This window comes from Canis lupus, chromosome 30 (genome assembly GCF_003254725.2).
Source record: "Canis lupus dingo isolate Sandy chromosome 30, ASM325472v2, whole genome shotgun sequence".
Lineage (NCBI taxonomy): Eukaryota > Metazoa > Chordata > Mammalia > Carnivora > Canidae > Canis > Canis lupus.
The window spans coordinates 1431776-1454673 of record NC_064272.1 but is presented as its reverse complement, the minus strand read 5'-3'; the positions used below and the strand labels follow the sequence as shown (position 1 = coordinate 1454673).

The window sequence follows — 22898 nt, the reverse complement described above, 5'->3', positions numbered from 1 at the left end:
CACACCAGTTGGCCTATTCATGTGTACCTCAGGTTATCCATCTTAGGATAACTCCACTGAGATGCTCACATCCTCTATGACATTCTCTAAATTCCTCTTGTCCGTCCACAGCCCCAACATTAATCAGACTTTTAGGAAACAAAATTCATCAGCCATTTCTATATTTCACTGAATTTCAAAGTCTAGATGTCACAGCATCAACACTTCTGCTATGGCTACTGAGGGCTCCTATATCCCAGTGATGCTCACAGTCCCCAGCAGCCCCCACATGTACCACAGAGACTTGCACCATCACCACATGGCTGTTGTGATTACACAAAGGAATCAAGTGACCTCCTTGGTCAGTTATTCCTTCAGTAGCACCTCTTCTAGAAAATCAAGAAAACGCTCCCTTCTCTCCCCCATGCCCACAAGTGTTGGTGGCAGTTAGGGAAGTATAGAAGCATACCTACACCTTAAGGACGCTTTCCCTGCCAGACATTTGGAGGTGGGGTGGGGAGGGGGTGTGGGAACTTCCTTAATCTCATTCTCCAACCCTGCATTGCAGCTTATCCAGACGGGAAAGGGGGAAGCCATCCGGATCAGGTCAATCCTGCGCTCCCTGGTCCCCACCGAGGACCTGGTTGGGATCATCAGCATCCCCTTAAAGCTGCCCTCTCTGAACAAAGGTAAGAGAAGCAGCTGAAGTCTGAGTCCTGCCGGTCTCCCAGGGGGCCACTTGTTCAGGGTCAGGATTGTCTACCACTGTGGTAGGTGGTCTGTCCTTCCCGGCTCCTACTTTCAGGGCACTGGGGAGGGTCTGGCTCTTTTTCTGGCAGTGAAGAGTTCTCCTGGCTCCAGCTGGCTGCTCTCTCCTCTGCTCCCCTGTATCCGAGACTCCTGTACCCTCCACCAGGCAGATACAGCCATTCTAAAGCTCACACTCCTCTGAGCACCCTAACTTTCTGGAATGAGGCTGCTGGAATGGGGCAAATGAAAGTTCTCATCTCAATCCTCCTCCTCCTTTGCTTCAGTGTCCCCAGATTATGCAGCCAGGTGTGGCAGCGGATGGACAAGGTCTGCTTAGGATGGACAAGGCCTGCTTAAGTTCCCTTCTGCCAGAGTCCCATGGACCTCATGGCCATGGATATGAAGAGTTTTCTCCCTGTGCCAGTTGGATGATTGATTTGGCATCATTCAGTGTTAGCTTTGCAAAATGTATACCTTCCCAAAAGCATTCAGTTTCTCCAGTTCCCTCCACTGCGCTATCCAGGTAGTTTCTTCCTGGAAGATGGAGGAATTAAAAAGATAACATGACTCAGACTATTTTAGTGTTTCCCAAACTGGCATTTGAAGGAAATTTTTGTAGAAAATACTAATTGATGTGTATGTGTTAAGAAATTTGGAGTCAAATAAGTTTAAGGTGCACAGTGATGATTTCATGCATATATACATACTACAAATGTTTACTGCAATAAATTTAATTAACACATCCTTGGCCTTATGTAATTACCTTTTTTGTTGTTATATTGAGAACATATAAGTTCTACTTTCACAGCAACTTTTCAAGGATACAATTCAGTATTCTTAACTGTGGTCACCATGTGTATGTTAGGTCCCCGGACTTAATTATTTTATAATTAAAAGTTTGTACCCTTTCACCAGCATCTGCCCATTGCCCCCATGTCCCCCAACCCCTGATAACCAGCAGTCTACTCTATGCTTCTATAATTTCAGTGTTTTTAAAGTATACATATGAGTGAGACCATACAGTATTTGTCTTCCTCTGACTTATGTCACTTAGCATAATGTTCTCAAGGTCCATCCATATAATTGCAAATGGCAAGATTACCTTCCCTCTTATGGCTGAATAATATTCCTCTGTGTGTGAGAATGTGTGTGTGTGTTCATTCACATTGTTTATCCATTCATCCATCAGCAGACAATCAGATTGTGTCCATGTCTTAGCTATTGTGAACAATGCCACAGTGAACATATGAATGTGGGTATCTCTTTGAGATGGTGATCTCATTTCCTTGGGGGTATATACCCAGAAGAATTGCTGGATCATATGGCAGTTCTAGTTCTTATTTTTGGGGGGCGTCTTCATACTGTTTTCCCTAGCACCTGCACCAATTTATGTTCCCACCAGCAGTGGATTCCCTTTTCTCTACATCTTTGCCAGTATCTGCTATTCCTTGTCTTTTTGATAGTAGCCATTCTGACAGGTGTGAGGTGGTGTGTCATTGTAGTTTTGATTTGCATCTCCCTGATGATGAGTGGTGTTGAGCATCTTTTCATGTGTCTGTTGGCTGTCTGGTTGTCTTCTTTGGAGAAACATCTGGATGTCTTCTGCTAATTTTTAATTGGATTATTTGGGGTCTTTTGAGTTGTATGAGTTCCTTATATATTTTGGATTTAGCTCCTTGGCATATACATGGTTTGCAGATATTTTTTCCCATTCTATAGGTTTTGGGATGACCTGTTAGCTTCATGAACTTAAATGTCAGAGATTTCTTTGGTTTTGAAAAGTTCTTAACAATAGTTTAAAAAGCTTTCTACTTCTTCTCCCTCTCTTCTCCTTGTGGGACTCCAGTGATATGTGGATTGTTTCTCTTAATGGTGTACCATTAATTCCGTAGGCTTTCTTCATCCATTTTCATTCTTTTTTTTCTTTTTGTTCCTCTTGCCTGGATAATGTCAAATGATCTTTCTTTAAGCTCAATGATCCTTCTGCTCAGTCCAGTGGTGTTGACGTGCTCTAAACAATGAATTCTTTCATTCAGTCATTGTATTCTTCAGCTGCAAAATTTGTGTTTGTTTTTTATGTTTCCTACCTCATTTTCTTGTATTTTCCTGATTTCGTTTCATTGTTTTCCTGTGTTTTCTTGTAGCTCCCTGAGCATCTGGAGAATAATTATTTTGAATTCTTTGTCAGGTAATTCGTGTATCTCCATTTCTTTGGCACCAATTACTAGGTTACTGTGTACCTTTTGTGGTATCTTGTTTCCCTTCTCTTTTGTATACCTATAGCCTCACAGAGATACACACTGGAAGAAGCAGTCACATCTTCCATACTTAATGGACTGATTTTGGTAAGGAAAGACCTTCACCTGCAGGTGAGGGCATGTTGGAGTGTGCTGTGACCCCAGGTCTAGTGGGACAGGACACTAAGTACAGGGGTGTGTGTGTTGGCTTTGGGTCTGGGGGTGAGGGGACATGATGTCTTGGCAGCTCAGGCCACTGGGGTCCACCACTTTGATAATTATGTGGTCCTTGGCAAGTACTACTGGGAATCACCAGTAGCAAGGACTGTTGGGGTCCTCAGTTGTAAGTCCACATTCTAGCCACTAGGAATGAGGTCAACCAGTGCTGGTAGCTTGAGCTTGTGGTGTATACATACTCCACTGGAGGGACCAGCTGCAGGTGCCTGTAGTGGCATAGGCCCATTACAGACACAAATAGAGTAGCCAGAGCCAGGATCAGCAGCAAGTATCAGGGTGAACTGTATGGGCACACTAGCACTTACACAGACCCTGGCTATTGATGTGTATACCCGTGGCTGCAGGGTCTCACCATAAGTGTCCAGCATTGGAAGCCAGTGACAAGATTCAGGCCAATGGGATGCAAGTTCATAGTTGTAGGTACTAGCTGCAAATGAGCCCAGCAGTGCAGGCCACGGACCGGAGGCAAGGCCAGAGTTGGGCCTACAAGCAGCGGGGTCCCACATATCGGCATGCACCCCCATAGCTTGCAGGATGTCACTACGGGAGTGCACATGGCAATAGAGGCCAGTGATGGAAGTCTTCCCAAGGGCACATACATTGGTGGGCATCAGCTGTAAGGGTCTAGGCTGGCATCCTACACTCACACAGCTGCAGAGCCCAGGACTGCCTGCCAGTGCAGATCCTGGGTTCTGGCAAGGAGGGAATGGGGAGTGGAAAGTGACCCAGGTGGCTGGGCATTTGCAAACACAAAACCTGGGAAGGCTGCCAGGGTTTCACAGTGGATATGCTGGATGTTAGTGTCTTACATGGCAAGAGCTGCTGGGGTCCCCTGCTGGGTAGGTCACTAAGAACCAGGGGGTTCCCACTGCATGGTTGATACTGGTAGCTCTTGCCCTTCTTTCTTGTTCTGAGACATCTCCACTTCACTCGTTCCTAGGTGGGGTGAGACTGAAGGATGTCCTGTATGTAGTGCCCCAAAAGGCTGGAGGAGGTGACTATTCAGTCATTCCCCTTTCCTTGTGAAGAGAACTCTTTCTAGCTGAGGAGCTCCTGCTTGGCACTGAACAGTGCCAGTCTGGGATGATGCCAGCAAAATGTGTCCTTATATTCTAATGCAGCTCTTCTGAGTTTTTTCTCTACTGTGTTGTTCAAGTTTTTCATGTAGACTCCTGACCGCTCCCAGTGGTGTTTTTGTTCCTGGATAGCTGTCTAATTGTTGATCTTTGTGGCAGGCAAAGACTGGGGTCTCTTGCTCCTTGATCTTGGTGACATCCGTCTCGAAGAACTTTTATTATGAAGAACATTAAGATTATGGAGTCTTTGAAAAAACATGATTTTTTAAAGATTTTATTTATATATTTGAGAAAGAGAGCACAAGCAGGGGGAGTAGCAGAGGGAGAAGCAGGCTCCCCACTGAGCAGGGAGCCCCTACATGGGGCTCCATCCCAGGATCCTGGGATCATGATCTGAGCCAAAGGCAGATGCTCAACTGACTGAGCCACCCAGGCGCCTCCAAAAACATGATAAAATAAATGTTGTACTTAGTATTTCCCAAACTTTTTGAACACAAAACACTAGTATCCTATAAAAATAATGTTCCTCAGGGCGGGGTGCCTAGGTGGCTTAGTTGGTTGCATGTCAGACTCTTGATTTCAGCCCAGGTCTTGATTTCAGGTTTGTGAGTTCAAGCTCTGAAGTAGGACCTACTTAAGTGAATGAATGAGTGAATAAAATTAAAAAGGTTTTTTTTTTTAAAGTAACGTTCCTCAGAACACAAGAGTGTGGATGAGAGATTATTTCAGTCTCCGCCATTCAGATCTACCTTCCCCTGGTGCCCAGTAAAGGAGAGGCGGGCAGCATCTTGGGAGGGTCCCTTCCCTCCTGGTGCTGCCAGCGCCCTGCACTGAACCCCGGGCTGAACAAGGCTCTCAGCTGGATGGCACTAAACTTTTGCGGCTCTCACGGTAACTTATGAAGTTCAGTATGTAAATGTGCCCTGACTTAGCTTGATCACGTAGGGGCTCTTTTTCCTAGTTTTTGATGTGAACAAAACATTAGGAAGAAGACTGTTTTTCTTTTGTATCCTCTTTTAAACTCCTGTCCTTATTCTCCAAGTCAAGGAGTTTTTATTTTCTTCATGGTGTTCCTCACTTAATCTTTGAACTTTTTTATCAAAATAAGATTAGAATTGCTGGATGATCTGTTCTCAATTTCACCTAATCAAATAATAGTTTCCAAATACTAAGAGGACATTTCATCAGTTTTGTGCTATTTACGATGTCATGGCTACAGAAAAGACACATTCTCATATTTAATCTACCTTACATTTTCTCCCTTCCTTTCTTTTTTTTTATTTTTTTAATTTATTTTTTATTGGTGTTCAATTTACTAACATACAGAATAACCCCCAGTGCTGTCACCCATTCACTCCCACCCCCCGCCCTCCTCCCCTTCTACCACCCCTAGTTCATTTCCCAGAGTTAGCAGTCTTTACGTTCTGTCTCCCTTTCTGATATTTCCCACACATTTCTTCTCCCAACCCTTATATTCCCTTTCACTATTATCTATATTCCCCAAATGAATGAGAACATATAATGTTTGTCCTTCTCCGACTGACTTACTTCACTCAGCATAATACCCTCCAGTTCCATCCACGTTGAAGCAAATGGTGGGTATTTGTCATTTCTAATAGCTGAGTAATATTCCATTGTATACATAAACCACATCTTCTTTATCCATTCATCTTTCGATGGACACCGAGGCTCCTTCCACAGTTTGGCTATCGTGGCCATTGCTGCTATAAACATCGGGGTGCAGGTGTCCCGGTGTTTCATTGCATCTGTATCTTTGGGGTAAATCCCCAACAGTGCAATTGCTGGGTCGTAGGGCAGGTCTATTTTTAACTCTTTGAGGAACCTCCACACAGTTTTCCAGAGTGGCTGCACCATTTCACATTCCCACCAACAGTGTAAGAGGGTTCCCTTTTCTCCGCATCCTCTCCAACATTTGTGGTTTCCTGCCTTGTTAATTTTCCCCATTCTCACTGGTGTGAGGTGGGATCTCATTGTGGTTTTGATTTGTATTTCCCTGATGGCAAGTGATGCAGAGCATTTTCTCATGTGCTTGTTGGCCATGACTATCTTCCTCTGTGAGATTTCTCTTCATGTCTTTTGCCCATTTCATGATTGGATTGTTTGTTTCTTTGGTGTTGAGTTTAATAAGTTCTTTATAGATCTTGGAAACTAGCCCTTTATCTGATATGTCATTTGCAAATATCTTCTCCCATTCTGTAGGTTGTCTTTGAGTTTTGTTGACTGTATCCTTTGCTGTGCAAAAGCTTCTTATCTTGATGAAGTCCCAATAGTTCATTTTTGCTTTTGTTTCTTTTGCCTTCGTGGATGTATCTTGCAAGAAGTTACTGTGGCCGAGTTCAAAAAGGGTGTTGCCTGTGTTCTTCTCTAGGATTTTGATGGAATCTTGTCTCACATTTAGATCTTTCATCCATTTTGAGTTTATCTTTGTGTCTGGTGCAAGAGAGTGGTCTAGTTTCATTCTTCTGCATGTGGATGTCCAATTTTCCCAGCACCATGTATTGAAGAGACTGTCTTTCTTCCAATGGATAGTCTTTCCTCCTTTATCGAATATTAGTTGACCATAAAGTTCAGGGTCCACTTCTGGATTCTCTATTCTGTTCCACTGATCTATGTGTCTGTTTTTGTGCCAGTACCACACTGTCTTGATGACCACAGCTTTGTAGTACAACCTGAAATCTGGCATTGTGATGCCCCCATATATGGTTTTCTTTTTTAAAATTCCCCTGGCTATTCGTGGTCTTTTCTGATTCCACACAAATCTTAAAATAATTTGTTCTAACTCTCTGAAGAAAGTCCATGGTATTTTGATAGGGATTGCATTAAACGTGTACATTGCCCTGGGTAACATTGACATTTTCACAATATTAATTCTGCCAATCCATGAGCATGGAATATTTTTCCATCTCTTTGTGTCTTCCTCAATTTCTTTCAGAAGTGTTCTATAGTTTTGAGGGTATAGATCCTTTACATCTTTGGTTAGGTTTATTCCTAGGTATCTTATGCTTTTGGGTGCAATTGTAAATGGGATTGACTCCTTAATTTCTCTTTCTTCAGTCTCAGTGTTAGTGTATAGAAATGCCACTGATTTCCGGGCATTGATTTTGTATCCTGCCACGCTACCGAATTGCTGTATGAGTTCTAGCAATCTTGGGGTGGAGACTTTTGGGTTTTCTATGTAGAGTATCATGTCATCGGCGAAGAGGGAGAGTTTGACTTCTTCTTTGCCAATTTGAATGTCTTTAATGTCTTTTGTTGTCTGATTGCTGAGGCTAGGACTTCCAGTACTATGTTGAACAGCAGTGGTGAGAGTGGACATCCCTGTCTTGTTCCTAATCTTAGGGGAAAGGCTCCCAGTGCTTCCCCATTGAGAATGATATTTGCTGTGGGCTTTTCATAGATGGCTTTTAAGATGTCGAGGAATGCTCCCTCTATCCCTACACTCTGAAGAGTTTTGATCAGAAATGGATGCTGTATTTTGTCAAATGCTTTCTCTGCATCTAATGAGAGGATCATATGGTTCTTGGTTTTTCTCTTGCTGATATGATGAATCACATTGATTGTTTTACGGGTGTTGAACCAGCCTTGTGTCCCAGGGATAAATCCTACTTGGTCATGGTGAATAATTTTCTTAATGTACTGTTGGATCCTATTGGCCAGTATCTTGTTGAGAATTTTTGCATCCATGTTCGTCAGGGATATTGGTCTGTAATTCTCCTTTTTGGTGGGGTCTTTGTCTGGTTTTGGAATTAAGGTGATGCTGGCCTCATAGAACGAATTTGGAAGTACTCCATCTCTTTCTATCTTTCCAAACAGCTTTAGGAGAATAGGTATGGTTTCTTCTTTAAACGTTTGATAGAATTCCCCTGAGAAGCCATCTGGCCCTGGCTCTTGTGTCTTGGGAGGTTTTTGATGACTACTTCAATTTCCTCCCTGGTTATTGGCCTGTTAAGGTTTTCTATTTCTTCCTGTTCCAGTTTTGGTAGTTTGTGGCTTTCCAGGAATGCATCCATTTCTCCTAGATTGCCTAATTTATTGGCGTATAGCTGTTCATAATATGTTTTTAAAATCGTTTGTATTTCCTTGGTGTTGGTAGTGATCTCTCCTTTCTCATTCATGATTTTATTAATTTGAGTCTTCTCTCTCTTCTTTTTAATAAGGCTGGCTAATGGTTTATCTATCTTATTAATTCTTTCAAAGAACCAACTCCTGGTTCTGTTGATCTGTTCCACAGTTCTTCTGGTCTCGATTTCGTTGAGTTCTGCTCGAATCTTTATTAACTCCCTTCTTCTCTTGGGTGTAGGATCTATCTGCTGTTTTTTCCCTAGCTCCTTTATGTGTAAGGTTAGCTTTTGTATTTGAGTTCTTTCCAGTTTTTGAATGGATGCTTGTATTGCGATGTATTTCCCCCTTAGGACTGCTTTTGCTGCATCCCAAAGATTTTGGATGGTTATCTTCATTCTCATTAGTTTCGATGAATCTTTTTAATTCTTCCTTAATTTGCTGGTTGACCCTTTCATCTTTTAGCAGGATGGTCCTTAACCTCCATGTGTTTGAGGTCCTTCCAAACTTCTTGTTGTGATTTAGTTCTAATTTCAAGGCATTATGGTCTGAGAATATGCAGGGGAGGATCCCAATCTTTTGGTATCGGTTCAGACCCAATTTGTGACCCAATATGTGGTCTATTCTGGAGAAAGTTCCATGTGCACTTGAGAAGAATGTGTATTCAGTTGAGTTTGGATGTAAAGTTCTGTAGATATCTGTGAAATCCATCCGGTCCAGTGTATCATTTAAAGCTCTCATTTCTTTGGAGATGTTGTGCTTAGAAGACCTATCGAGTATAGAAAGAGCTAGATTGAAGTCACCAAGTATAAGTGTATTATTATCTAAGTATTTCTTCACTTTGCTTAATAATTGATTTATATATTTGGCAGCTCCCACATTGGGGGCATATATATTGAGGATTGTTAAGTCCTCTTGTTGAATAGATCCTTTAAGTATGATATAGTGTCCCTCTTCATCTCTCACTACAGTCTTTGGGGTAAATTTTAGTTTATCTGATATAAGGATGGCTACCCCTGCTTTCTTTTGAGGACCATTCGAATGGTAAATGGTTCTCCAACCTTTTATTTTCAGGCTGTAGGTGTCCTTCTGTCTAAGATGAGTCTCTTGTAGACAGCAAATAGATGGGTCCTGCTTTTTTATCCAGTCTGAAACCCTGCGCCTTTTGATGGGGTCATTAAGCCCGTTCACATTCAGAGTTACTATTGAGAGATATGAATTTAGTGTCATCATGATAACTATTCAGTCCTTGTTTTTGTGGACTGTTCCCCTGAACTTCTTCTTAAAGGGGAATTTTAAGAGTCCCCCTTAAAATTTCTTGCAGAGCTGGTTTGGAGGTCACATATTCTTTTAGTTGCTGCCTGTCTTGGAAGCTCTTTATCTCTCCTTCCATTTTGAATGAGAGCCTTGCTGGATAAAGTATTCTTGGTTGCATGTTCTTCTCATTTAGGACCCTGAATATATCCTGCCAGCCCTTTCTGGCCTGCCAGGTCTCTGTGGAGAGGTCTGCTGTTACCCTAATACTCCTCCCCATAAAAGTCAGGGATTTCTTGTCTCTTGCTGCTTTAAGGATCTTCTCTTTATCTTTGGAATTTGCAAGCTTCACTATTAAATGTCGAGATGTTGAACGGTTTTTATTGATTTTTGGGGGGGATCTCTCTATTTCCTGGATCTGAATGCCTGTTTCCCTTCCCAGATTAGGAAAGTTTTCAGCTAGGATTTGTTCAAATACATATTCTGGCCCTCTGGCCCTTTCGGCACCCTCGGGAACACCAATTAAACGTAGGTTTTTCTTCCTCAGGCTGTTGTTTATTTCCCTTAATCTATCTTCATGGTCTTTTAATTGTTTGTCTCTTTTTTCCTCAGTTTCCCTCTTTGCTATCAACTTGTCTTCTATGTCACTCACTCGTTCTTCCACCTCGTTAACCCTCGTCGTTAGGACTTCTAGTTTGGTTTGCATGTCATTCAATTGATTTTTAATTTCTGCCTGATTAGCTCTAAATTCTGCAGTCATGAAGTCTCTTGAGTCCTTTATGCTTTTTTCTAGAGCCACCAGTAGCTGTATAATAGTGCTTCTGAATTGGCTTTGTGACATTGAATTGTAATCCAGATTTTGTAACTCTGTGGGAGAGAGGACTGTTTCTGATTCTTTCTTTTGAGATGAGGTTTTCCTTCTCGTCATTTTGCTCAGTGCAGAGTGGCCAAAAGCAAGTTGTATTGGGAAAAGGAGAAAAAGAGAGGAGAGAAAGAAGGAAAGAAAAGAGAAAGAGAAAAAAAAAAGGAAGAAAAAAAAAGAAGAAGAAAAAGAGAAAGAAAAAGAAAGAAAGGAGAAAAAAGGGGGGGTGGGGGAAGGAAACAAATCAAAAAGCAAAGCAAAACAAAACAAAACAAAAAAAGAACCACGGGGGAGTATCTTCTGATTCTGTGTACTTTAAGTCCCTTGGCTTCCCCTGGAAGTTGTCAGTCAGTCTAGTTGGTCTTCTGGGGGAGGGGCCTGTTGTGCTGATTTTCAGGTGTTAGCACTTGGGGGAGCTGCTCTGCCCCTGCCTGGTGCAGGGCTCAGTGGGGGTTGTTCACCCCGTGAGGCCCCAGGAGGAACAACCGCAGTGGCGGGGCCAGCTCTGGAGCCCTGGAGTCAGCTCCCGCAGTCACCCCGGAGCTCTCGGTCTGCAGGGCCTGGAGTCTCCGGGCGGGGCCGCTGATCTGCTCAGCTGGGGCAGGAGCGTCCTTGCTGTCCTGGGCCCTCCCGGCCTCTGCCTGTCCCGGGGGAGGCCGGATCCTGGGCTGTGTCCCGGCGCCCTGTGCTCCGGGGCCCGCGCTGTTGGATTCTCGCTCCCGCCCCGCAGCCCCCTCCGCGGAGCCGCCCCCGCTGCTCCCCGCCCCTCCGGAGCCGCCCCGAGCCCCCCGAGCTGCTCCCGCCCCGCAGCCCCCTCCGCGGAGCCTCCCCCGAGCCCCCCGAGCTGCTCCGGGTCCCGCCGTGCGCGCTGCAGCCCTCAGGGAGCTCGGCGCATCTCCCCGGGCGCAGGTGTCTGTTAGTGTCCCCGGGAGCCCGAGGGCATCCCCGCCCTCCTGGGTCCTGCTCCACCTCCCCGCGAGCCCCTTTCCCCCGGGAAGGTCGGTGCAGCTCCTGCGTCTCCGGGACGGGGCTCTCCTGTCCTGGGGACACTCGCCCCGGCCTCAGCCCGGCTCCTCGCGGGCCCCTCCCCCTGGAGGCCTTTTGTGTCTTTATTTCTTTTTCCCCGTCTTCCTACCTTGATAGAAGCGCGAACTCTTCTCACTGTAGCATTCCAGCTGGTCTCTCTTTAATTCTCAGGTCGAATTCATAGATTTTCAGGATAATTTGAAGGTTTTCTAGGTAATTTGGTGGAGACAGGTGATTTGGGGACCCTACTCTTCCGCCGTCTTGCCCCTCCCATCTCTCCCTTCCTTTCTTGTGTCTTCAATCAACAAAGCAAAAACTCAAGCCTCAATTCCTGGCATTTGCCCATTTCTGTGGTGCAAGTCCTCTCAAGGACTTCTGGTCCTGTGGTCCATTTCAAGATATCAATATGTGTCACTAAGACGTGGGTTTGGAAAAAGAACACACATAGCACACCATCATATTGTATTTCCAACATGCAAGTAAAATAGATGTGAATAACTTTGAGTATAGTTTATAGTAATATCATTAGGAGGTGATTAGTTTTGAATACTTGTCACCTTTCTATGTATAATTTAATTGTAAATTTTAGTTCTTACAAAACTATTGTATATCTAATAACTGACTCAAAAAAATTCCTGAAATGTAAACAACCAGCTTTTCCAAGCCAGTATCAGCTGGCTCCAGCACAATGTTGTATTCCTATTGCTTATCGGGAGAACAAGGCATAGACATGCTCCATGTTGCCTTTGAGTCTGCGGAGATAGAAGAGGGGATGTGACGTTCTCTGTGTGTCTTTCAGATGGGTCCATCAGCGAGCCAGATATGGCAGCCAACTTCTGCCCTGACCACAAGGCTCCCATGGTGCTGTTCTTGGATCGTGTTTATGGCATTAAGGATCAGACTTTTCTGCTCCACTTGCTAGAGGTTGGATTTTTACCCGACTTAAGAGCTTCTGCCTCTCTAGATACAGTAAGTGGCTAAAATAGAAAAAACAGTTTTCCCATCATGGTACAATAGTAACATTGGATTTCAAAGTGAATATTTCCTATCTACTTACTGATTACATGTTAGCAGGCTGTTTTAAAGGGTGAAAGAACAGAAACATCAGGAAATGGAAGATCTTAATTTGTGCTGGAGACTTAAATGTAGGTAAACTTTACTTCAAATATTCAATCCAGGTTCCACTGTTGCAAGTTTCTCAACCTTGGTACCATCTCTTGTGGGGGTGTATCCTGTGCATTTAAGATATTTAGCACCATCCTTGGCCTTTACCCATCAGATACCAGTAGAATCACCTATGAAACCAATTCTAGATATTACCAAATGTCCTCTAGGGGACAAAATCTTCCTCAGTTGAGAACCAGGGCTTATTGCTTATGAAAAGGCTAGTTGGAAGCCTTATAGGCTGGAAATACTCTCCCCACTCTCCTTCCTTAAAGGTTCTTGCACTGGCTATCAGGAAAGATAGCATCAAGTCAAGCAATTTTGGTGTATTGGGCATGACAAGGTCAAGACCAGAGACCAATGGCAAACCCAAGTTCGAAAGTCAAGGGTGAAGTAGAGTAATATGGCATCAATAGACATCGAGACAGGAGGCCTCAGGAGTTATAAAGTATAGGTATATGATGTCCCAAGTTAGGAACAGTGCACCAGGAGTCCTGGGTTCAAGGAGAAAAGAACAATTCGATTAGCCTAAGTCTAAAGACATCTTGCCAGTGTAGGGCTGCTTTCAGCCAGGTGAAGCAGGTCTTCTTGATCAATCTCAAAGTCTCTCAAAGGCTCCACCTAGTGTCCAACAGAGATAGAAGTCTGAGCTCTGGGACAGGTGGTCAGCTAGCCAGCACCCTTAACCAGGATGAGTTCTATTTGAATGAGTTACTCACAAATGTATGGGATCACCCAGCAATGGGAAACAGTGCAACCCCCAATCTGAATGGGAGCCCTGTTCCTATCTGTGGCATGGTGATAAGAAATGGCGTATCTATGAAAGTGTTAGGAACATATGGTCCTTTTGGATAATTAAAATAATGTTTCCACAGCTACTTTTGCTTTGAATTTTTCTATAAATTCCTTGATTTAAAAAATTGTAATTATTTTTAACTTGTGGGACACTCCCAAGTTTCCTGATCAGAGCTTTTTTTTATATGTAGATCAAATAAACAGCAAATGCTATTCTACCATTTGGTGTTCAAATTGCATGCTTCCCTAAGCACCATCTGCAGCAAAAGAAGTTAAACATTCATTCCTCAGTCTATGCATTTTCATGCATGCTCTTTTGAAAACTTTTAAACCACTGGAATGAAAGCTCTGTCCTTCCCACGTTGTAACAACTTTGTCAAAATGATAAATGTGAAAGATTTGCTCTTTGTTTGATTGCTGAATCTTCTCGAAGACAAACTTTTGATAATTCATAGGAATACCCAGAAATGTGTACGGTTCAAGACAGTTTATCACATCGTATGTTACAGAAAATGTGTTACAGATCTAACGGCTGTGATAATCATAGGGTGTAATGAGATTTCATCTTTGTGGATCTCAAGGTTTCTTTTGAAGTTCTTCGCTTTTCCAAGATGGTAGCTAAGAATACTTTGATTATGTGTCACTGAAGGGGCCTTGCTTATATCTCGCCTGGCTAAATGAATGAGAAAGAACACTGTGAGTGACAATTACAGCAGAGTTTTAGAGCAGGTCCTAAGTTTCTATCACGTACCCTTTTCCCATGCAAAGTTAGTTTCCCTTTAGTGACTTCCACCCTCATGCTATCTATCAGACCGTGAATGGTTCACATTGCTCATAAATTAAGTGATGGGGTCAGAACTCCACTTTCTATCTGTAAACCTATCACAAAACCTGTGGTTGGATGGCTTGCTTAGCCAATAAGCACTTCCTAATCTCAAAATCACAAGAGGACAACTTGTGAGTCTCCCCAAGGTGAGAAAAGAGAGCTCAAACAGAATAATAATACAGTGGCTTTGGCAGCTGGGCTTTGCAAACATGAAGAATGTGGGGTTGGATGGGTCATCAGCTGGTTTCAGTAGGTTTTAGGATCCCTCTTTGAGGCAGATGGCTATGCATCATTTGGAAGGAGTTGGGGCCAGCCCGCCTTTGCTTTCTTTCTGTTTTTTTTTTTCTTTTAACCAGACTTTTTATTTTCTCATTTAAAATGCACAAGAGAAGTAGGTCCACTGACAAGGTAGAAAGTTGTTCACTCAGTTGCCTTGAAACCCTGTCGTGTGTGAGCTTTCCTACCTGCTAGATGGGAGCTCCGTACCCAGGGTAAGCTCTGCTCTGTCTTTCCCAGGGGGGTTAACTGGTGTTTCGACCCCCTTTCGTAGGTTTCCCTAAGCACCACGGAGGCTGCGCTTGCACTCAATAGGTATTTGTGTTCTGCTGTGCTCCCGCTCCTCACAAGATGCGCCCCGCTCTTTGCCGGAACAGAACACTACACTTCTTTGATCGATTCTACACTACAGACAATATATAGGCTTTCCAAGGGACGGTCCCTCACCAAAGCTCAGAGGGACACCATAGAAGAATGTTTGCTTGCTATTTGCAAGTGAGTACTCCCCACCCATGTTTTTCACCTCCATGTATGCTTCCCTGTCAGCTGCATTTAATTGTGTGATTGAAACTGGTAAATCCGGTCTGAGGAAGCTTCCAGGCCTTAGCCATACAGCAGCCCTTTCTCAGTCATCTCCTTTTAGGATATGCTGGGTCCCCCTCCTCCCATTGCCACAAGCTTTCTGATCACCTCCTCCTTGAGTTCATCTCTCACTTATGGAGAAATGGGGGACACACAGCTCAGGCTCTTGCCCTGAGGGTTCGTGGAACAAAAGATGAGACTGTCTTTCAGGCAAGTAGTCAGTGTTCAGATTAAGAACTAATGTTTTGATTCCCAAGTTAGAGCCAGAAGCAAGCTCTTCCTCTACTAAATAAGTGGATCTTTACACAGAGACCAGCTCTGAGAGTATGAATCAAAGCAGCCCACCCCTAAGCCTCAAAGACCTGGGACAAAGGTAAGAAGGAATCTCCAGTCCCAGTGGGGAGTTAAGGGCAGTAGTTCTCACCACTGTGGAGAGGTATCAGAGCAACCCAGGACAAAGTCATCCCAAGAAACTTGGATGTCATCCTAAGAAACATCCCTTAGGAAACTACGTTAAGTCTGACAGGGTCAAAGGAAGAAGGGCTCTTCCCATAGTATATCTCAGCAGCATGGTCCAGACCCTGATCTGCTGTCCAAAGAGTGTTTTCCATCAGAATCCCATAAGGAGCTACAAAATAAATACCCCAGTGTCCTGGCCATCCCTCAAGGGCCCAAAATCAAACCTTTAGTGAGGAGACCCAGGCCTCTCACTTGAAGCTCTGCAGGTGCCTCTTTAATGCAGCCAAGGTTGAGCACCACTGCCCTAGAATGTTCTGGAGATAGGACCAGCAGGCATCCCCTGTAGCAGCCAGCTGGATGTGGTCCTGATTCTTGTTGAATGAGTTGTCTCCTAATCACATGAGAGAGGGCTATGTATTGGAGGGCTAGGGCTACCTGGAAAAAAAAGCAAGCAATAATTATAATTAATAATTGATTTTATGTTATAATTACAAGATTGAGAGACAAGGCCATTTACTTGCTATATGTTTCACTTTTTACTCCCAAGGCTTTTTATCACAAGACTGGCTCTTGGAAAAGTTGTCAGATGAGTTCTGTTGTCCATCTCCATTCACATCTGTCCTCCTCATAGGCACCTCCAAGGCTTTCTTTCCTAGCATTCCAGCATTTAATATCAGAGCCATTAACCTGGCCTCCACGGCCCCTTACCCATGTGTGGATGGATTTCAGGGGTTTTGCTAACTATGTGTATATGTACAGGTACTCTTCTGGGCAGAGAATTTGGAGGTGCCACTGGGTGTTTAAAAGGCCTGACAATGCACAACTAAAAACAATGTTGCTTATCTCTCCTTTCTCTCTCTCAGAATTTACTTGCATCAACTACCAAGGCTGTGACCTCTTTGATAATTTGATAAATTGTTCTCCAATTAGTTACTGCATTTGCCAGTTAAAGGAGTTTTTTTGAGGAGAGAACCTTAACCTAAAGAAATGATTTCAATAGTGAGGATTTTGGAATAGTAACTCAGAGGGCCTTAAATTCCCTTCCAATCACACCAGTAGGTGGCCTCAGATTCCACCTATGTACTGGTCAACTCCAGCCTCATCCTTTGCAAAGTTCAAGGGACAGTTAGCCCTTAGAGACAGTTGTAAAATCAACTGTCCCTTCTTTCTATTATACTCTTTGCACCTAATCATTGACTGTATTTTGAGTGTGCATAGGCCCTATAACACCTTGTCATTTGGTAATGAGGCTTTACCTTAGGTATCTCAATTCGTTAGCCACACATTCCTCTTTCTATATTTTAACTTATACAGTCGACCCTTGAATAACACAGGTTTGAAATGTGCGGGTCCATTTGTACATGAATTTTTTTCAATAATTACAGTACTATAAATGTATTTTCTTTATGATTTTTGTTAACATTTTCTTGAGCTTCTTTTATTGTAAGAACACAGTATATAGTAACACAAAATATATGTTAATCAGTTGTTTATGTTATTGGTAAGGCTTCCAGTCAATAGTGGGCTATTAGTAAAGTCTTGAAAGGAGTCAAGAGTCATGTGCTTTTTTTTTTTTTTAAGTTTTGTTTATTTGAGAGCAAGAGTGTGGAGGGAAGGGCATAGGAAGAGAGGGAATCTCAAGCAAATTCCCACTGAGTTCGGAGTCCAAAAGGGGGCTCGATCTCACAACCCTGAGATCATGACCTGAGCCAGAATCAAGAGTCGGACGCTTAGCCAACTGAGCCACCTAGGTGCCCCTAAAAGTTATACATGGATTTTGACTGGGTAGGAGAGGGATCAGCACCCCTAATTGCCCTGTTGTTCAAGAGTCAACTGTACTCACTTTTTTTTTTTTTTTTTAAGATTTTATTCATTTATTTGACCGAGCACAAGCAGGGGTATGTCAGGCAGAGGGAGAAGCAGGCTCCCCACTGAGCAGAGAGCCTGACACAGGGCTCGATCCCAGGACCCTGGGATCATGACCGAGTCGAAGGCAGACACTCAACCAACTGAGGCACCCAGGGGCCCCTATACTCACTGTGATTACCCAAGATCTTATTTTAGGAGCTAAGTGTTTGGTGGCTTAGCTCCAGTATATGGTTATGGATGAGTGTTTCTTTTTTCATTCTTTCTTCCTTCAGTATTTTCTTTCTTACTGTTTAACTCTCTGTGTTTTTATTTCACACTGCAGTCACTTGAGGCCTTCCATGTTACAGCAACTCTTGCGACGTCTGGTTTTTGATGTGCCGCAGCTCAACGAATACTGCAAAATGCCTCTTAAGGTGAACCTCCTTGCTGTTACAGAAATACTGTCCCCAGCACAGAAACTTGCCTGGCAAAATGTGAGGTCTTCACAACTGGGGGAATAAAATACACATTAAATGGGCTTTACTTTTGTAAGCTGAGGGCTAACAAGATACAACCCACCATATCAAACCCCTTTTTGAGTCTAGGTTGCAGAGAGTAGATCATTAACTCCTCCAATTTTCTTTGTGATCATGGTATCTCCCCTGCCAGGTAAGTATCCTCCAATTTTCTTTAATTGCTTTCCACTGACTACATGTTATTTAGCAGAAGTTAATGAGGGGGACTTGAATTTTGCACTTTCATGCCTTAATTGGGTTTTCAGAATGTTTTCAATCTCAAAACACTGTCTTTGATTATTCATTTGATTATTCATTCAAATACAGAACCTAAATTGTCCTTTTTCTATTCTGTACTGTTTTGTGCCTTCTTTTTCTATCACAGACCCTCTGTTTTGTTTTTTTACTCTTGTCTCTATTGTCCTTTATCAATGGAAAGTACAGCCACAGAGCTATTTGCAGTCTCCTTCATGATTTTCTCATAAATTACAAAAGTTTTATCACTAGCAAAGGGAGCATCTGGGCCTGGGTGGGAGGGCACACAGTCAACTGCTCCCCACCCCACCCAGGAACAATGATTTTTATCTTTTACCTGTAAGGTACCTGTCATATTTGCATATTCATTGTGTCGGAAATGGCCAGCCACACCTGAAAATTCTGTGTGGTGATGTAACAGAACTTTTCCTTCTTTTCAGAAATAGTCTAAGAAGGATGCCAAGATGCACTTTACTGGAATAAATAGAATTCCCAGAATCCTTTAGTTCAGTCCTCCATCTCCATGCCCTGGAGAAAACAGCTGGCATGTTGTCAGAGACTCCACTTCCCTCCAAGGGTTTGTTCTCTCTAATCTTAATCCCAATAAGTATTCTAGCTGAAAACCATGATTTTCACAGTTCAGCTTGGCATGCTTCTTCAGCAGGCCTGTACGGTCAGCTGGATTCTGGATCCTGAGGAAAAAGCATCAATAGTACTCAGTAAACTCACTTTTAGGTCTTAGGCTCTTAGGATTTTTCTTAGAGCGGATCCCAACTGCTGGGATGGGATCGTGGGCGTGGTACGTCTGCCCTCTACTGGCCGCATGCCAAACGGTTGTAATGTGGCTGGGCTATCAGAAGGCTGGAGAGAAAAGCAGGGAAAGCCATGAGCAGTAATCACTGTAGAGAAAACCTTCAGACCCACAACATGCTCCCCATCACTCCCACATCAGCATCACTCAGCATCTTCTAGATTTATAAACAAATAGCTCAGAAGAAGTTCTTCCCACCTTCGAGTGCCCAGAATGTTACACAGCAAGGATTTTCAGAGGGTAGTATTTTCTCAGTTGAGATAGAAGCAGTTCTTCTCCATTTCCCGACTGCTGGGAGCACATTACAAGGCCCTGGAATTAACCAGGTGGATTCAGCTCAGGCTAAAACTTTTTAGGCAGGCGAGCAGGCCATTCCCAGTGGTGCCCAGGGGCCTCTCCATAGATCACCCAGCTGTTCTAGCTGCTGGTTTCACTCTCATATGGGCTGTCTGCTGTTCTGCTCTCCCCTACGTGTTGTGGATGCCTGTGGATCTTCTCTACCCCACTCACTGGTGCAATCTGGCTCCAACCTCCCAGCTTCTGATGAATCACTATGAACAGTGCTGGAAGTACTACTGCCTGCCTTCAGGATGGGGGAGCTATGGTCTAGCTGTGGAAGAAGAACTGCACCTGACCGAGAAGCTCTTCTGGGGGATTTTTGACTCTCTCTCCCATAAGGTAATGACAGTACCTCCTGAACAAGGAGGGAAGACCTTAATAACCAGTGAATGAATAATCAATGCCTATGAATAATAACAGCTATTAGCCTTTGACACGTGCTAGGGAAGTGCCAGTTACTTCACAAGCATATTACACCAACCATAGCCCCAAGGCTCTAAAATAGGAACGATGCTAACTGTCATTTCACAGGTGAGGAAAAGCCTCAACAGCTGGATAACCTGCCAGATTCACAAAGCTAACACATGGGAAAAAAACTTAGTAAATTATAAAAATATTTCTGAATTTCGGTCTCGATGGCTTATCTGTACCCCCAATCCTTTCCTCCTGACCCTGTGTGGCCCCTGTTAGCCAGCCTTTACCAAGTTGAGATGTAGAGGAGAAACTCCCAACTGCTGCTCTGATGTTGAGATGGGGGGTTTTCGGAAGACCACTTGCCATTCTGAGGAAGGTTCTTAGCAGCCACTCACTTGAGGAGGAGGTTGGTAAAAGCTGAAGGCCTCTGAACCATAAGCCTCTATCCAGGCTGACTCAAGTACAGTTCAAACCTCTACACTTGCCTCCACTCCCCTTAACACAGTTTATTCAGATTTCTGAGATCGTCAATTTTAAAGGTAGGAAATGAATAGATCTGGTCTTACTGAAGTCTGAAGCCTGTGTAGAGCTCCAGTTGGTGTTCACCTGCACTTAAACCGTCTTGATTCAAGTGCTCCTTTGTTCTGGTGTGAGTAGATCAAAAGCTGTTCCTAACCCCATGTTATTTAACTGAAATCTCTTCTGGGCCCCATTCAAGAAAGAACGGATATGATATTGAGCCGTCTGCTGATGGTAAGACCAGACCAGCTAGTGAGGGGGCTGGCAGGGCCGCTCCTGCCCAATCCACTGACATGGTGGGTCAGTTTCTATAACCATCTATGGCGGACAAGTTTAGAGACCACTGTAACCCTCAGATGGTCTTGCAATGTGATGGGATGAGCACTGGGTGTTACACTATATGTTGGCAAATTGAACTTCAATAAAAACAAAAACAAGAAAGTCTTGCAATGAACTATTTGGAAGAGGATGATCTAAACTTTGATTTAAAGTTTTTCAATTGAGGGGTAGCCTGAGTGGCTCCATCGTTTAGCACTACCTTCAGCCCAGGGTGTGATCCTGGGGACCCAGGATCAAGTCCCATGTCAGGCTCCCTGCATGGAGCCTGCTTCTCCCTCTGCCTGTGTCTCTGCCTCTCTCTCTCTCTCTCTCTCTCTGTTTCTCATGAATAAATAAATAAAATCTTAAAAAAAAATAAAAGAGAGACAGAGATTTTTCAACTCAGAGCAAATGGTGACTTGAGGGCTTTACAGGTTGTCATTTCATCCTCTAAGGATCGCTCAGTTTCCACCAGAAAGTATAAGGATTTACATGTTCCACATTTGAGTTAACTTAGACAAATGCAAGCATGTGATTTTTTCTGCCTAATCAGATGAATGTTTCTGCATGGGTAGCCCTGGTTCTGACCTCTGTACTAACATGGCCTTTGTCTTTCCTCACAGAAGTATGACCCAGACCTTTTCCGAATGGCCCTTCCTTGTCTCAGTGCTATCGCTGGGGCCCTGCCACCGGATTACTTAGATACCAGAATCTCGGCCATGTTGGAGAAACAGATCTCAGTGGATGCAGATGGCAACTTTGACCCCAAACCCATCAACACCACGAAGTGAGTCCAGAATCATCTCTAAGCTGGTCCTGTGTTTTGCCCAGTGGCCAGTGTTTCTCTTTCAGAAGGTGGCAAGAAATGTACACTTGCCTTCCTTTCCTCCTTCCAACACTGCTGATTGTTTCCCTTGACACTACAAGTCACGCCAGACTGCATTTTGTCCTCAACTTCTGAAAGTTTAGTTCATCTATATCTGATTATATACTGTATTATTAAATTCTGTGCTTTTTTTTGGGGAGGGGGGAGTTGGTTTATTTATTACAAGAGATAAATGCTCTCCACAAGTAAATGTTGCCTGAGGCATTGCAAGAACTGCCCTGATAAATGATGCAATTAATTTATTAATGAGTTTTTTGACAAAATCTTCATTCTTTGTGAATTAGACCTCTATAGTTCTAATAGCATCATACATCAGAACAACTCTATAAATAACACTCAGCTGAACTCCAGTAAGACCACAGGGTGTGATGACACAATGGTATGGGGTCCTTCTCTGAAAGACTGGACCCACTCTTTGCCATGCTGGAATTTTGCTGGAATTTTGGAATATCCTTATAATAGTGTCTGTTACTTCCTCTTCCTGGTTCTCCAACATTCCACCCTGGTGATGATTAGGCTCCAGATAAAATATTGAGCAACATAGGCTCAATTTTGTCTTGTGGTGGTTCTTACCTAGTTATGATGATGTGTTGTGGGTCATATAGCCTTCATCTCTAGGTACATTTTAAATGAAGAACTCTAAAATGCTGTAGACTGGGCAGCCCCGGTGGCACAGCGGTTTAATGCCGCCTGCAGCCCAGGGCATGGTCCTAGAGACCCTGGATCGATCCCACGTCAGGCTCTCTGCATGGAGCCTGCTTCTCCCTCTGCCTGTGTCTCTGCCTCTCTCTGTGTGTGTGTGTCTCTATGAATAAATAAATAAAATCGTTTTTAAAAAAATAAATAAATAAAATAAAATGCTGTAGACTGAGCAGTGCAAGCAAGGCCTCATGTAGGAGCCCCCTCGGACTTGAGTTTTGTGGCAGTAGTTCTTATAGGAGACGCATAGCTTGAGCCATTCCTAGGGGCTGTCAGCTTTGATAATGTATAAAATTTATCTTTGGGGAAATTAAGTACACGTTCCATTAGATGGAGCCTTGAGCTGAGTGGATAATAGGAAACAGAATAGAACCAACTGTAAAGAAGAGGTAAGGGGCATGGTAAACCACCAAGCCAGGGCCTGAGAGAAGGCAGGTATGGACTTTGGAGAACCTCACCCTGTGAAAATGTAAATGTGCTGAAGGTCGACAGAAGTTGCCTTCATCAACGCTCTGAGACTCTATATACTAGTCATTGCTTGCTGTTGATGGGTACGGCTCCATGCTGTTTTGAGAATCCTGATTTCTTTACTTATACCTCTGGCATCAGTCTGGTTCCTCGCGTAATATGAGTTACGAGAGCTATGAGCAGAAAAGTACCTTATTGCAAGGATACAGGCTTATTATCAAAA

At 43.6% G+C, this 22898-nt stretch overlaps 1 protein-coding gene across 2 annotated transcripts in view; it reads left to right on the top strand.

Annotated features, from left to right (window-relative positions):
- RYR3 (ryanodine receptor 3) overlaps nt 1-22898 on the top strand; it is a 510816-nt gene that overhangs the window by 387231 nt on the left and 100687 nt on the right. For both annotated transcript variants that reach the window (XM_049104111.1, XM_025473335.3), the window contains exons 46-51: nt 548-668; nt 12301-12470; nt 14837-15057; nt 17795-17885; nt 19570-19710; nt 21246-21409. In XM_049104111.1, coding sequence (XP_048960068.1) covers nt 548-668; nt 12301-12470; nt 14837-15057; nt 17795-17885; nt 19570-19710; nt 21246-21409 — 908 coding nt within the window. The remainder of the gene's footprint in view (nt 1-547; nt 669-12300; nt 12471-14836; nt 15058-17794; nt 17886-19569; nt 19711-21245; nt 21410-22898) is intronic.